General features: G+C 36.6%; 1 protein-coding gene across 2 annotated transcripts; it reads right to left on the bottom strand.

Annotated features, from left to right (window-relative positions):
* Positions 1–2,755: 2,755 nt before the first annotated feature.
* On the bottom strand, positions 2,756–9,453 carry Cln7 (CLN7/MFS domain-containing 8). 2 transcript variants are annotated; one of them, XM_017627819.1, is made up of 5 exons: positions 9,060–9,453; positions 8,480–8,986; positions 8,263–8,414; positions 4,096–4,716; positions 2,756–4,028 (listed from the first exon to the last, which is right to left on the bottom strand). In XM_017627819.1, the coding sequence occupies exons 1-5, from the start codon at positions 9,243–9,245 to the stop codon at positions 3,797–3,799; spliced, it is 1,698 nt and encodes a 565-aa protein (XP_017483308.1). In that variant the 5' UTR covers positions 9,246–9,453; the 3' UTR covers positions 2,756–3,796. The 2 variants fall into 2 exon arrangements, with proteins under 2 accessions (XP_017483308.1, XP_017483309.1); XM_017627820.1 differs by having other exon boundaries at positions 8,480–8,982; positions 9,060–9,145.
* Between the last annotated feature and the right edge of the window lie 4,813 nt (positions 9,454–14,266).

Genomic DNA, 14,266 nt, shown 5'->3' with positions numbered 1-14,266 from the left:
AAAATCTGCCGTGTAATGCATTGTTAGAAAACGTGGTTGAACAGCCGGTTTCACTTAAACTAATACCCATGAAGTACTTGCTCTCATTTGACTCTCAGCGTTTATTTTAATTTAGTTCTCACAAACAATTTACATATCGTCGTTTAAAGTGCAAGAAATTAATTTCCAGAGCGTAAAAACACTCAAATTGCAAAATGGTTCTCTTTTTTATAAAGCAATCGCATTTCTGGCTAGTATATTTCAGGACGAATGGATAAGGATTGAGCCAAGAGCTTGTGTGAGCAAATCCAATTTTAGGCAGCCAATGTCAGTTACGCGGTTTTGCAGAATGACTATACGCGGTTTGGTACTTTAAACGACGATAGGTGTATGTACTTATACATATGTAAGTACATCAGATACGGCAAATTTCATTGCATTTTCGTTACGTTCTTCGTTGAGTGCACGCTAAAGTTCTCCTATGTATGTTCGTAAATTTAGGGCCGGTTACTCAATGTCTGGTTAACACTAATCTGTGGTTAAACATAGTTATCGACGTTACCGACTCCCTCTTGTATGCATGGAGTCGAAGACATCGATACCAATGTTTAACCGGAGATTAGTGTTAACCAGGCATTGAGTAACCGGCCCTTAGTGAATCCGTAAAACCGAGAATGACTTGACTTATTCCCTAACATAGTTTCCTTGGACCTCTCAATGCACTTCATCCTGCATTTTTTCCAATTTACTGATGTCATCCGAATAACACGATTACTTTAGGTCCTCAAAGTTGGCGTGTTTTTGAGCAATGATTCCATTTATGAAGCCAAATTTGTTTCTAAACATGTTTGCATTCCTTTGAACCAATTTTCGAAACAGTTTTCCCACTCTGAAGTTAGTACCTAAGATTCTCGAAGGCCAAATAAAAACGGTTGTCACCAGGCTGACAGGTGGATGACGTATTAATTCTTAGGACCGGTTGCTCAAAGCCTGGTTGACACTAATCCCCGATTAAACATCATTATCGACGTTACCGACACCGTGTTATATATATGGAGTCGAAAACGTCGATAACGATGTTAACCGGTGATTAGTGTCAACCAGGCTTTGAGCAACCGGCCCTTAGTGTTTTGCGCTGATGAATGAAAGCTCGCATTTTCGCGATGGCGAGTGACGGTCCTTCGGAGACTGGTTTTCCTCAATTGCCCGATGACTTACGGCAAACAAATAGTTGTCGATCATTAAGTGCCTAAAAATTCTTCGTTGGTAAGGTAGTACAATTGCGGAGAGATTGGAAGTAGTTTATAGGGCAAAATATTCGTGAAAATGTTTATTGAATATTGAGTGCAACAGAACAACGGTTCTACCTTACTATATTTTTATCATGATCTAAGCAAGTGTCAAAATGGAAGAGCGTAAGTAAAATGCGCTCACTAAAAGAGAATAACAGCAACACACAACGGCAACAAAAAAACTAGTGTCAAATAAGAATAGAAATGTATGTACAAAACAAATTCCCACAAGCACATGCACAATAAACACTTACTATATCAATTATTTTTTGCCTCCTTCCATTTTCAATTCACTTTTCGTGTATTCTTTAATTTCCGTTAATTTAAATTCAGTTGAGTTTGACACATTTCAAGATTTTGCCAGCAAAAATTCTTCTGACTGATAGCCCAGTTATGCATACTTAGCTTTGCATGAGAGTTATCACATAAGTTTCGGTTACACGGGCTTTGCGTGTAAGCGGTTACCCAATGCATAGCACTTAACATGTAGAATTCTGTTGGGTTTTGATTTTTACGTAAAAATTGTGTAGCAGTGCAAGTATGCATAACTGGGCTATAAATCTGACTTCTTCGGTCTGAAGAGTCACAGTTGATCTCTTATTTCTGCTGTCATTTTCAAGTTAGGAAACGCTTTTGGACTAAATCTGACAACTTCGGACTATTTCTGGGAGATAACGAACGCAACTAACCCAGCTATCAGATATCTGGCAGGATCTATTGCAATCGGTTATACATAGATAAGCAAAGAAATATATTCACAATAAAGTTTTTAATATGTATTGAATTAATTGCAATTTAAAGATTAATTGAAATTAAATTTTTAATTGCACACGGCAATTAATTCAATTGCAATTACTTTTTTGATAAAAAAAGTTCTTCTGGAATAATCAAAATATTTCCTTTTGCAAAAGTTGAAGTATCTTTGGAGGAGATCTGATGGGTAATGAGCAGAAAGGGTACTTGAGGTGAATGAACTTAGAAAATAATAATAAAATTTTGTACTCCAGATAGGAACAGCAATAGTTGTGTTTTCTTGGGTTATACAGCTCAGTTATTTCTCACGGAAAGGATCTGGATCATTATTATTGGGATTGGCAGCACTAATTTTATACTACTAGCATGAGGATGGCGAAATTACAAAATTGAACTCACTAAATGCGGAAAAGTACATTCGAATGAAATAGTATTGACTTAAATAAATATCTAACATAACGGCTATTTATTTGAATCAAGTTAAGAGAAACAAATGGCAGAATACCTGTTTGTGTATACATTCATTTGTCAGTGCTACCAAACCTCTTCTTCTTCTTCTTCTTCTTCTACCAAACCGTCCAGCAAATTATCAGTGAAGCAAAAGAAACACAGCGGACCATAAATATAAGCAAGGAAATTCAGCAAATATACCTGTCATACTTTAAGATCCGACTGAAAAATGTAAAAAGGCAGCGACGTTCTTTTCTGGAACTGTCTAATGTTTTTATTCATCACATTTTTTTTTTATGTACGCTCATATTCTTAGATTAATGTATACCTATAACGCTATATAAGCTGAGAAAACCTAAGAGCCTTAGTTGAAAAGAGGATTTCCAAACCATTTCTAAACTTAACTATAAAAATGAAAGAGCGAGAAAATGGTCCGTCAACCTAAACCGAAAACGAGGACCCACGAGAACCGAGCGATGTTCTCTCCATAAAATAAATAGTTGAAATGTCCTTTTTTTCTTTCTTTTCTCTTCTTTCTAATGAACTTAAAACTAGGTAATCAGTTTCCCATGTAGCGGCTTTCACAAACTATTACGGTATTCACATGAGGCGATTTTGCAGGCAACTTATAGTTGAAAGCAACAATCGTCTGGTGTGAACGGTCTTTCATCGCTTCCAATGAAGTTTAGGGGGCCTCTAAAATCCCTGGAAAATCGCCTCATGTGAACACCGTTTATAGACCACTGAAAACTGCCTGTTAAAATAAGCGCAACAACTTTTGCTTTTATATTTTTTCTCAACATCTTTTAAAACATTTTGAATTTTAAATATGTATTTAAATATGCTACCAAACTGCATTATTTAAAATATAAAAATTATTTATAAGAATAATTTTTATCTGTATATAGTAAGTATTTACAAGTATAAGCCCAATACATAATATGTATAAAACGAATTTTTTGTGAAGTAACTAAGTAATGGCAATATATTTCCATAATAAAATATAGCAAACTTTTGTTGAAACAACTCAATAATTTTAATATTAAATATACTTATATGTATAACGAAGCACGTATTTAGTCTTTTCTTTACTTCATATGCATCTACGCCCTGTATACCAAAAACTAAATCCTAAGGCCCAGTTTTTCAGTGCCAATTTAAACTTAGATTAAGTGAACTGAGTTTCAATTTAACAGCTGGCTGACATTTGATTGGCTGATCTTAGTTTAAACCAGTCAGATCGGGCGTTTAAACTTAGTGATTACTAAGTAGCCGCAGTTTGAGTGGCAGCAGAAAAAAATATCCCTTGCTCCTCAGAGGTATCACTTTTCAGCCACAACTATTGTGATGTTGTTTTTGTTCGAACAAAGTGCGGTATTTAGTGCAGTGTCCAAATCATCATCCCTCTCTGACAGCGCAGGTGCTTCTTCACTACTTTGTGCCACAATTTTGTACTCTCCTTCAACAGGCGGGAGTGGCATTTTATTTGTACTTAAAGTTTGCATTTCAGCGCCTGCCAATGGATTGTCGAAACTCGGTGGTATTAAACGTTTTCTAAAAGGAAATATACATTTTAATTATTAGTATAGGAGCGTCAAGAAACGAAAAACCGTCCACTCACTTTGATAGCAGCAGCCATATCATCGCCACCAACATCATTACCGACGTTATACCAAACGTCCAATAAGTACCATACCGTGTGTAAATCACACCCACAAAAACAGGCCCCAGCACGCGCGATAAACAACCCGCACCGGTCATCAGACCCATCCAAACACCTTGCGGTCGTGGTCCCAACACCTTAGAGAATATCGTCTGTATTAATGTCACACCAATCGGATAGCCAATCGATGTAAAAGCATAACCGATTATAAATTGTGTAAGCGTTAGTGCTGGTGTACGTTCACACCACGGCTGTGTTGAGGGGCAACCTAGGAAAATTTCATCATCCGGGCTGAGATCTATTGTAGCGTTGCCCGTCAACGGTATTGTCACATTGTAAACTTCAGCGATGGTGGGTGGTGAATCACCCCAGGGTATGTAGAGCACTCGACCGAGTACCATCAGCGAGAAGCCACCCCAGATGAGTACGTAGTGTTCGGGGAACATTTTACAAAGCGGATTTATGGCAACGAACGTGACAAGTGAAACAACGGCGCCAACTGACATAAGAATGCCCATATAGTAGAGCGCCTCATGATTACTCCATGCAAATTGATCCATAGTGAGCGAAGTTCCGAGACTAGAAAAGAAGAAAAGGAAATGAAATTAGAAAAATCTAAATTAAACGTTGGCTATTTGTTACATTGAAGGTAGTTTGAAAAGTACTTATTACTGGGCATTTGCTTAGATTTTACCTCAACTGGAACGATATATTCTAAACAACCCAGGAAAAGGAAATCCCTGAAACTGCATGCAGATCAAGCGCCATTAGAGTTTAAAATAAGTGAAAAATTATCACAACTTTCATGCCTAGGGTCAAAATCATATCAGCTAACAAAAGCAAGCCAGAAGAGTGGATGCTAAACTGACTAGGAAGCGATCTAGGAGTGGTACTAAATCTTATCGCAGTGAAAATCTTATCCACATATATGTTTTAACCATATCGATGGGAGAGAGATGCCTTGCCCACCTCCAACTTCGTCCCTCTGTCATCCTTCTAGATTGAAATTATACTCCTCACTCATCATCAACGCTAAGAAAGATGTGACGAATACCCAACTAGTCTAACTTGATACAATAAGCAACTCAGGAAAGCTAAAATACAAGGTTTGAGAAACATATATACGTGAAGTAACTAATTCATTCAACCTCTCCAGCGGCATAGCTTAACAAAGCCAAGAGGAACGGTGTAGAAACTAGCGCTTAGGCTGACAAATGGAGCTTAAACAATCCAATAGGAAAGAGCTCTGACCCTGCTTGGCAAGCAAACTTCGCGATTCCTCCCCGCTATAACTAGAGCTGGAACCTAGAGACATTGGACCATTTTCGTTGGACTGGAGGCTGGCAAAAAACCTGTTTGGACGAAAAATAGCCCAATGTGCGATCGGTTCTTTTGATAAGTTCAAACCCTCGGGGGTAGATAGAATACGGCCAGTACGGCAGGTGGGAAAACTTCTACTACCCCACCTGATGGACAACATCAGGTGTGGAAGAGGACGCGAGTAATCTTTATACCGAATCTTGACAGAAGAGACTACGCGCCACCGAATTCTTTCCGCCCAATAAGTCTTACAAGGAGATGCCTAAATCAATGGAGACGATTATACACAATAACATCAAGACTAGGCCCGTACTAATCCCGAAAGGGTCCCGAACTAATCCCGAAATGGTCCTGAACAAGCCCCGTCCTTTAAGACTTAAACAATTTTTTCGCACTCGTAATTATTATGAAAAGACTTTTATAATAAAAGTCTCAGAATAATAGTCTTTGAAGACTTAAAAATATTTATCTCAATATAATTATTATGACAAGACTTTTATAATATAAGTCTTAAAATAAAAGTCTTTGATAATTATTATGAAAAGACTTTTATTATAGAAGTCTTAAAATAATAATTATCGATGACTTAAAATTTTTTCTCGCACATAATTATTATCCAAAGACTTTTATAATTCTAACGAAAACTTGGACGACTTTTTTAGAACTCCACCATGAAATAATTATTATACTGGGTCTTTGGTAGGCATAGATATGTAGATAGAGAGCATCCCTACTTCGAATCAGTATGGCTTAAATCGAAATTGAGTAAAATGTGGTTCAGCTGAAAACAAAAATACGATATCTAAATGGACCAGGAATCCTCTTCCAGGAAAGGAGAAGTTGCAGTCAGTGTTACCAGCGAAGTGAGGTATCTAACACTGATTGTGAATGCCGAACTTCTATGGAAAAAGCACTTCAACTAAAACATACCCAGAGCAGCGTTGCCGTTTTGATACAATTGTATAATTTTTGAGACTTTTATTCTAAGGGCCGTTTTCTCAAGTAACCTGTAACTTTAAAGCTCACTTTATNTTAAAACATACCCAGAGCAGCGTTGCCGTTTTGATACAATTGTATAATTTTTGAGACTTTTATTCTAAATTTTGTGATTTGATACTTCTTTGTTCATAAATGCCTCATTTTGATGAAATGGATTTTTGAAAACTATGAATAGTCGGCCCTATTATGGTTGTCGATGACGATGTCATTTTCTCATCAAAAATAATAGGGCCAAATATAACTAGTTTAAAGGTAAATAATTTTTTTCCTGTTATTGAAAGTCTTAAAATAAAATATTTTATATTAGTTTGATTTGGTTACTCTTAAATATAAGGGACATACAACCCGGAATTTCTTTGCACACGCCGCTGTTATAAGGCCCCTAAGCCACCCTATATATATTTTTTTGTGTTTTAAGGCTGAAACTATTAAAATAAACAACGCATGATTCGCCAAAATAAAGTTTGCGCCAATTTATTGTGTAGTAATTTCTACAATATTGACTTGGACAAGTCTCGGGTTGCGCAATGATTTTGTGTGGTTTGGAGGCCCTATACGTTTGCTTTTCGTTATACAGATTCGGTTTTTGTTGAAGCAAGTAATATTAAACTATTTTTATAACTATGGATTTAATTATAAAATTTTTTTTTGTTTTTCAAATAAAAGTTCAAAAAGTAACAGTTTTATTTGCTTTTGCTACTTTTTCTGCTTGGCAACTGATCCTTTTTTTCAAGCTCGCGGCAACGCTGTTTCAGAGCCACAAAAGCATTAATGGTCTAGAACGGTGGTAGGCACCGGTCTCCCCGCGGGCAAAGCAACATTTAGTATAGAAAGCTTGAAAGAGCTTTGCCTGCAGGCAAGCTGATGACCACCATCGGTCAAGAGAGTAACTCGTGGGGGCGTAGTCCCGAAATCCTTAGTGAATCTACATTGTTACATGTGGTACAACCTATGGTAACACATGGAGCGATAGCTTGAGTCTCAAGGGCTACCCAAGACACAGTGAAACCGTCTCTAACAAAGCTACAACGGCTGGAGATTATACTACAACTGAATCTTTTAGACTTAATCAGAGAGCAGGTGAAAGAGTTTTCGCAGAGAAAAGGTCATATCATCCAAGAATAAGGAGAAATAAGGATCCCAACTTTCGCTGGCCTTACTTAACAATGTTGATAGGCCACAGAAGATAGTATTTTAGAAGAGGTTCACAGGCATTTTTACAGGACACTGTAGACTTTAGGGTCACTTGCACAAATTGGGATTTTGGTCAAAAATCTCTGCCGCTTCTGTGGTTCGACCAAAGGACACCTCTGCACCTGGCATTTGAATTCTATGCGATTTTCAGNCACAAAAGCATTAATGGTCTAGAACGGTGGTAGGCACCGGTCTCCTCGCGGGCAAAGCTACATTTAGTATAGAAAGCTTGAAAGAGCTTTGCCTGCGGGCAAGCTGATGACCACCATCGGTCAAGAGGGTAACTCGTGGGGGCGTAGTCCCAAAATCCTTACTAGAATCTACATTCTTACATGTGTGGTGCAACCTATGGTAACACATGGAGCTGGTCTTACTTAACAATGATGATAGGCCACAGAAGATAGTATTTTAGAAGAGGTTCACAGGCATTCTTACAGGACACTGTAGACTTTAGGGTCACTTGCACAAATTGGGATTTTGGTCAAAAATCTCTGCCGCTTCTGTGGTTCGACCAAAGGACACCTCTGCACCTGGCATTTGAATTCTATGCGATTTTCAGGTAGGAAAAATATACTACTTTTAAAGAACATTGGATTATAGGTAAATACTTACGTTTCGAGCAGCACAAAATTGAAGACCAACACAAAGAATGCCATAATCAATGTCCACGCTGAGACATAATCCGGTTTGATGGCTTTCCACGTTTCACGCTCCGAGCTTTTGCCCTGCTTTATCATAATTTCACGTGCTGCGATCTTATGTTCCTATATTTCAAAATTTATATTCAGTTTCATTATAAAGAACTTTTAAACATTATTTGCTAACATACCTCAAATAATCCCGGCAGAAACATAATAAAATTCCCAATGCTCATAATCACATTTATCCAGCCGCAAGCGGTGTACATGTTGAAGACAAAAAAGCCCGATAGGAGGGAATAGCCGTCATTGCCCAGCGGTGTAACGGCGGTTTGCATGCCCGGGCCAACAATGAAACCCAACACCTGCGCGAGTGAGACCATCGAAACAGCTTTAGTGCGTTCGCTGAGACGTGTCGCCGCCGACAGATATGAACGACAAACAGCAATATTGGACGAGCTGACGCCTATCAGAAAACGTGAGATCAACATCCAGTACTTGACATTATCGGGACGCATTTCCAGCGATGAATAAAGACCACTGGCAATTGTGAAGAGCACTATGGAGCAGAGCAACGGTAAGCGGATGGTGCCGATTTTATTGCTCCACCAACCGAATAGTGGACTAAAAATCATCTGTCCCAAAGGATTGGCGGCCACGATAAGACCCATGAACTCTTTGCCAGCATGTGGATCTAGCTATGAACAAGTGTGAAAATGTGAAATTTTTTCTTAGATATAAGGACTTTTTATCATTCTATCAAATAAATACCTTATTTAAGTATGGCCATATGCCTGTCAATATAATACTGAAACCAAGCGACATCAGGAACATTGTGAAGTAGATAACGCGCACCGAACGCCAACGGCTCTGATATTCTTCCAGTGTTTCGAGCCCATCATCGACATCGTCGGGCAGTTTTGGTAATTTACTAAAACGATTATTTAAGTTGCCCATTGCTGTTTGAGAATGAGGTTTGCATATGTGAACAAATTTAATATTTGTTGCTTTCAAGTCAACAATTTGTGTCTGGCAGCTGTAGTCAACATTTGAAATACACGGCTAGGGGGTGGACTAATTAGAAATGTTTGACTACATGTAAGTACTAATTTAGAAGATAGGGCGATTGGTATTCACTTTATAGCTGAATTACATGTTGCTCGAAACTCTGAAAGTAGCAAAGAATTTATTAATGAAATAAGGATTTTTAAATTGAAAAATACACCAACATATGTTTCTATTTATTACTATGTATGTATGTAAATCTCTACTGTGGTNATATGTACATATGTTTCTATTTATTACTATGTATGTATGTAAATCTCTACTGTGGTTTCTCGCTAGCTTCATTTAAGTTCAAATGTTTCCTGCTTGTAATAACAAACTACATTCGTTTAAGCAAATGCAATGGCGTCAACAAACGACAGGATATGCAATCAGCTGCGACGAGTGTGTCAAAATGGGAAAAAGGAAAATGTCATCGCATCGAAAAAAGCTTATTGCACGTGAAAAGCTTAAAGTTCAAGGTACAGTAGGATAAAAGGATCTAGAAACTGTTTTAAACAAAAATGCATACACAACCATTAGGGTGGTATCGCAAAGTGGAAATCATGCAACGATGCAGTAAAAAATAATGAGCTTTAAATATATTACACCAGGGCTGGGAATATCCGTTTAATTGGATATCCGGATATCCATTCGGATATTTGTGTATATGGATAACATCCGAATACCCGGCTAATATCGCGGTTGTTATCCGTATAATCGGATTTTTAATCAGATATCCGAATATGCGGATTATTCGGATATTCAAAAAATCCGTATAGAACACCCAGCCCTAAAATGCACATATCACACCGAAGAGTGCAAATTACAAGCCGTATAGAGATGTACTCTAGGCATAGGCATGTATGTACATATATTTGTATGGGTTCCATTATACATTATTCAAGCCCGTGATAAGCGCGGATAAAATCCGGATATCCGGTTAACATCAGTACGTTAATTATTCTATCCGGATAACCGGTTAATATCCGTAAAATATTTTCCGGATATTCGACCATTTTTATCATTATTTCGAATATTCGGATATTCCAAAAATCCGGATAGAACTCCCAGCCCTATACTGCGAATAGAGTACATATGTATGTATGTGCGTATGTGTTCCATTACACATTATTTAAGCCCATTTCAATTTCTCCGCCGATTTATTTATCGTTCCGTTCGGATATTCGTGTATACAGAAAAAAACCCGATATCCGGATATCTGGTTAATATTAGTTCTATTTTTTTGTCCAGATATCCGGCTAATATACGCTAATTTTCCTATCCGGATATCCAGTTAATATCCATTTATATATGTGAATATTCAAGAAATCCGGATAGAACTCCCAGCTCTATATTGTACATATCACAAATGATAGTATTACAAGCCGAATAGAGTACTATATGTGTTCCATTATACATTGAATATTTCTATTTCTCCCCCGATTTATTTGCCGATATTTTTAATTATTTTTAATCGATTTATTCAAACAAATTGAAATAAAAAGTATGAAATTTAAAGAAAAAGCATTTTCTTAGTTTTTATTCACACACCCTAACGGCCAAAATAACGAAAGCGACATCTTTTTCAAAATTTTCTTTTGGATGCTGAAATATTCCTAGAGCATTTAGGTGCATTTCTGCATCAAAAGGAAGGTTTTGAAAAAAAATCTCGCTTACGTTATTTTGGCGGTTAGGGCTCGTTATGTTGATATCTGTACAATTATCGACCGGAGTTCTTAACAATTAACTGTTAAATAGAGACATACATTCATCGGAATAATTTTTGACAATCGTTTTCTCTTGATAGTTTTCAATTTATGTTTTCCGATAAATTTATCAATTATAAATCATCGATTAGTCGATTATTAATTTATTGATGCTATTACCTATGTACTCATGTACCTACATAAATCGTTATTGATCCAAGCTATCACTCCAATTCCCATGTTATTCGATAAATTTATCGATTTATTTCATTTTATTAACATTTATGGACCGATTTATTTATTATTCAACCTCTATGAAACTAGGTATTATTTATCGATATGGTTAGCAAAATGTTTACCCTTGTTGTTGTCGATATGTAAATCAAAGTTAGTACATATTTCGACATCTTCATCCAAATAAATAGTTATCGATATCACTATTACGATGGTTAAATTATGGTTTATGAATTCGTTCCAAGTTTGAATTCTTAAATTATTTAATTTTCGGACATGACTGGTATAGTGTGATGCTATATATTGTATATGAGTATATGATCTCTACTCGTAAAAGCCAGGTGGCTTTAAAATCGCTCAAAAACAGCCGACAACCTACATGGTAGCCATAAAATGCCGTTATTCTCTAATAGATACAGCTGAGTAATTACGTTGAAATATATAGAATGTGGGCTCCAGGCCGCCAGGGGGAATCGTAAAGCCAACGAACCAGCAAAACTGAATACAAAGCTTCCCGAAAGGTATTACCTTACCATCTTGTAAAATTCAGCTGGGGAAACTAGCCTACAAAAGGCAGTAATATCGCCCGATCAAGAGAATTATCCTAGTAGTGAATACACTTGATAACTTGCTACTTCCGTACTACACGTGTCACCCAGCGAAACATCAGCATCGCTTCCGTAAAGTACATAGTACCAGAGCTCGAATCGTAACATCCGTTCACGGATCGAAAACGATACGAAAGAAAATTACGTGATAAGTCAGGCAGTATAAGCTGAATGGGACAAAGAGTACGTTCACGTATGTCATCATCCGAAAAATGTGTTTTAACGTGATGAGTACTATCTTATCTTGGCAAGTGGCGGGCCTTCGATGATGTCAATTAACACGCTTACCTCATACATAAGTAAGTACCAAACTCCAAAGTGTTATTTCTTTATTCGAAAATGAGACCAATATTCAGATTTAATTTTTTCAATCTCTCAGTCAGAAGTTGCAGGTTTTAGTCCGAAGTTTTTCTTCCTACAAGTTCATGAAAAGTGTCAAACGATAGGCAGGGTTGCATTTGTAAGCAAAAACCGAACCTTAAGCGCCACTTGCAGCCGGGTAAAATACTAAAATTTTGGCTAAGCTATTTTTAGTGAAAGGGAGGACAGGAACGCAATTTTCGGAAATAGCCAAAAATTCGATAGCGATAGCGAAAGTTAGACTCTGGCCGCTGGTCGATACAGTTGGCTTTTTGATTTCTAAAACAACTCCATCAGTTAGAAACTGGGTAATACTTCCATAATTTTCGTCTTTGTTTGATAAATAGTCGCAAAAAATACGCGTTTTTTTCTTCTAAGACTTTCATGAAACTTTCGCATACATATATCAATAGCACCAAATTTGTTTTCCAAGCCTCTCTTTCTTTGAACATCCAAGCAGCCAAACTACAAACATCTCGCATTTTGTATTAGCATGATAGCCCAGAATGAAAACAAATTTTCTTCAAAGCGGCTAAAAACGGCTTAAGCTAAATAAAATCAACTCACTACATCCCATTTTATACATTTCCATTTCTTTTTCGCTTGCCGAAGGCAAATTTTTGAGGTTATGCAAATAAGTCAGCTTGTTTTGCAAAGAAATTATAAAAAGTTACTTTTTTTTAAATTTGGATACAGGTTCTCACTTATATTTTTGTGTTCCATTAAAAACTTTCCTTTAATTATTCGAACTTAATAAAAATAAATGCACTTTAAACTTAAGAAATAAACCGGTTGCGCAAACAACGTGTCAATAACGTTTAGAAAGTGTAACTTTGTTTGATTTCTGTCTAACGGTGATTTTTATTATACAAAAACAAAGTGAAGTTTCTGTCATTTTATAGTATTCCCTATATAATGGCAAAAAATATAATGTAAAACTGCGTTTATGAAATTGCACTTTCGCACAGCCAAATTAATCATTTGACCTAATGTGAAATGGTTTAAATGTTCATGTGACTAAGTACGTACTACGTAAGTATATATGTACATATGTACTTATTTGTTTATATTAATATCTCGCACGCTTTTAACAGCGAGCCGGTAAACACTAGTGCTGCCAGGTTTTTTTCCAGCCATACGGGACATAAGCATAATTTGTCCCAAAAATACGGGACAAATCGAGAAATAAAGGATTTGCTTTAAACGCCCAACTACGTAACATGTTATATTAACAAAGGTGATCCATTTCAAAGAAGTAATGCTCAGATTAGTTATAAGCTTATGATAAATTTCGTTTATTGCTTGGCAACACTTTTTAATCTATACAAACATATGTATGAACGTAAATATAAATAGCAGCAAAATTCAATGCTGTTGGCAACTTATCTTTATTTATATATTGTTAATAATTTTCATTTAAAATATGGGTCGTTCGTTATCAGATACCACATAAATAAAAGTTTCAAAGCTTGCAAAAAGTTCACAAAAATTAAACTTAAAAAAAAATTCATAAAAATTTCGATGTTTTTAATTAGATCTTCTAGAAAGATTTCGAGTATGCGGTTTTATAGCCCATTCAATTTCGGTACAATAAAGTGCAAGTTTCGAGTTGCTAAAAATTGCAATTGATTTTTTAGATTTTTTTATTGCGGAGGATGTTGCGCATTTTCTNGGTAATTTTTAGCTATATTTCTCTTACAGAGTTACATGCAATAATGCTTGCTAATGACCTACTCACAATAGCCGCGTCAAACCATGACCATGTTGAATAGAAGTTTACAGGTTGAAAAGAATGTAAGAAATTGTCGAACACGGGAAAAATATGGTCCCGGCGGAACATTTCAAATTTAATGCAAAATACGGGACGTCACGGCAAATACGGGACATTTGGCAACGCTATAGTTAATCGTGAATAAATCAAAGTTCATGCGGTATACCAGTACATACATATATTAATTGCTTTTCCAGCGCAAGTACCAAAGGTGCAAACCTATTCACAGGTTAATTTAACGCTTATTAGTGT

Source organism: Rhagoletis zephyria, unplaced genomic scaffold (genome assembly GCF_001687245.7).
Source record: "Rhagoletis zephyria isolate East Lansing unplaced genomic scaffold, Rhagoletis_zephyria_1.1 Rzeph_scaffold_05504, whole genome shotgun sequence".
Classification (NCBI taxonomy): domain Eukaryota; kingdom Metazoa; phylum Arthropoda; class Insecta; order Diptera; family Tephritidae; genus Rhagoletis; species Rhagoletis zephyria.
Note: the sequence above shows the minus strand (reverse complement) of the source record. Positions and strands in the feature narration are given on the sequence as shown.

What these genes read in the sequence shown, in the direction of transcription:
- Cln7 (XM_017627819.1), bottom strand. Translation starts at nt 9,245, where the DNA reads ATGGGCAACTTAAATAATCGTTTTAGTAAATTACCAAAACTGCCCGAC. An exon ending in TTCTGCCGGGATTATTTGAG is followed by an intron (nt 8,415 to 8,479) that starts GTATGTTAGCAA and finishes TTTGAAATATAG; the next exon opens with GAACATAAGATCGCAGCACG. An exon ending in AATTTTGTGCTGCTCGAAAC is followed by an intron (nt 4,717 to 8,262) that starts GTAAGTATTTAC and finishes CTTCTTTTCTAG; the next exon opens with TCTCGGAACTTCGCTCACTA.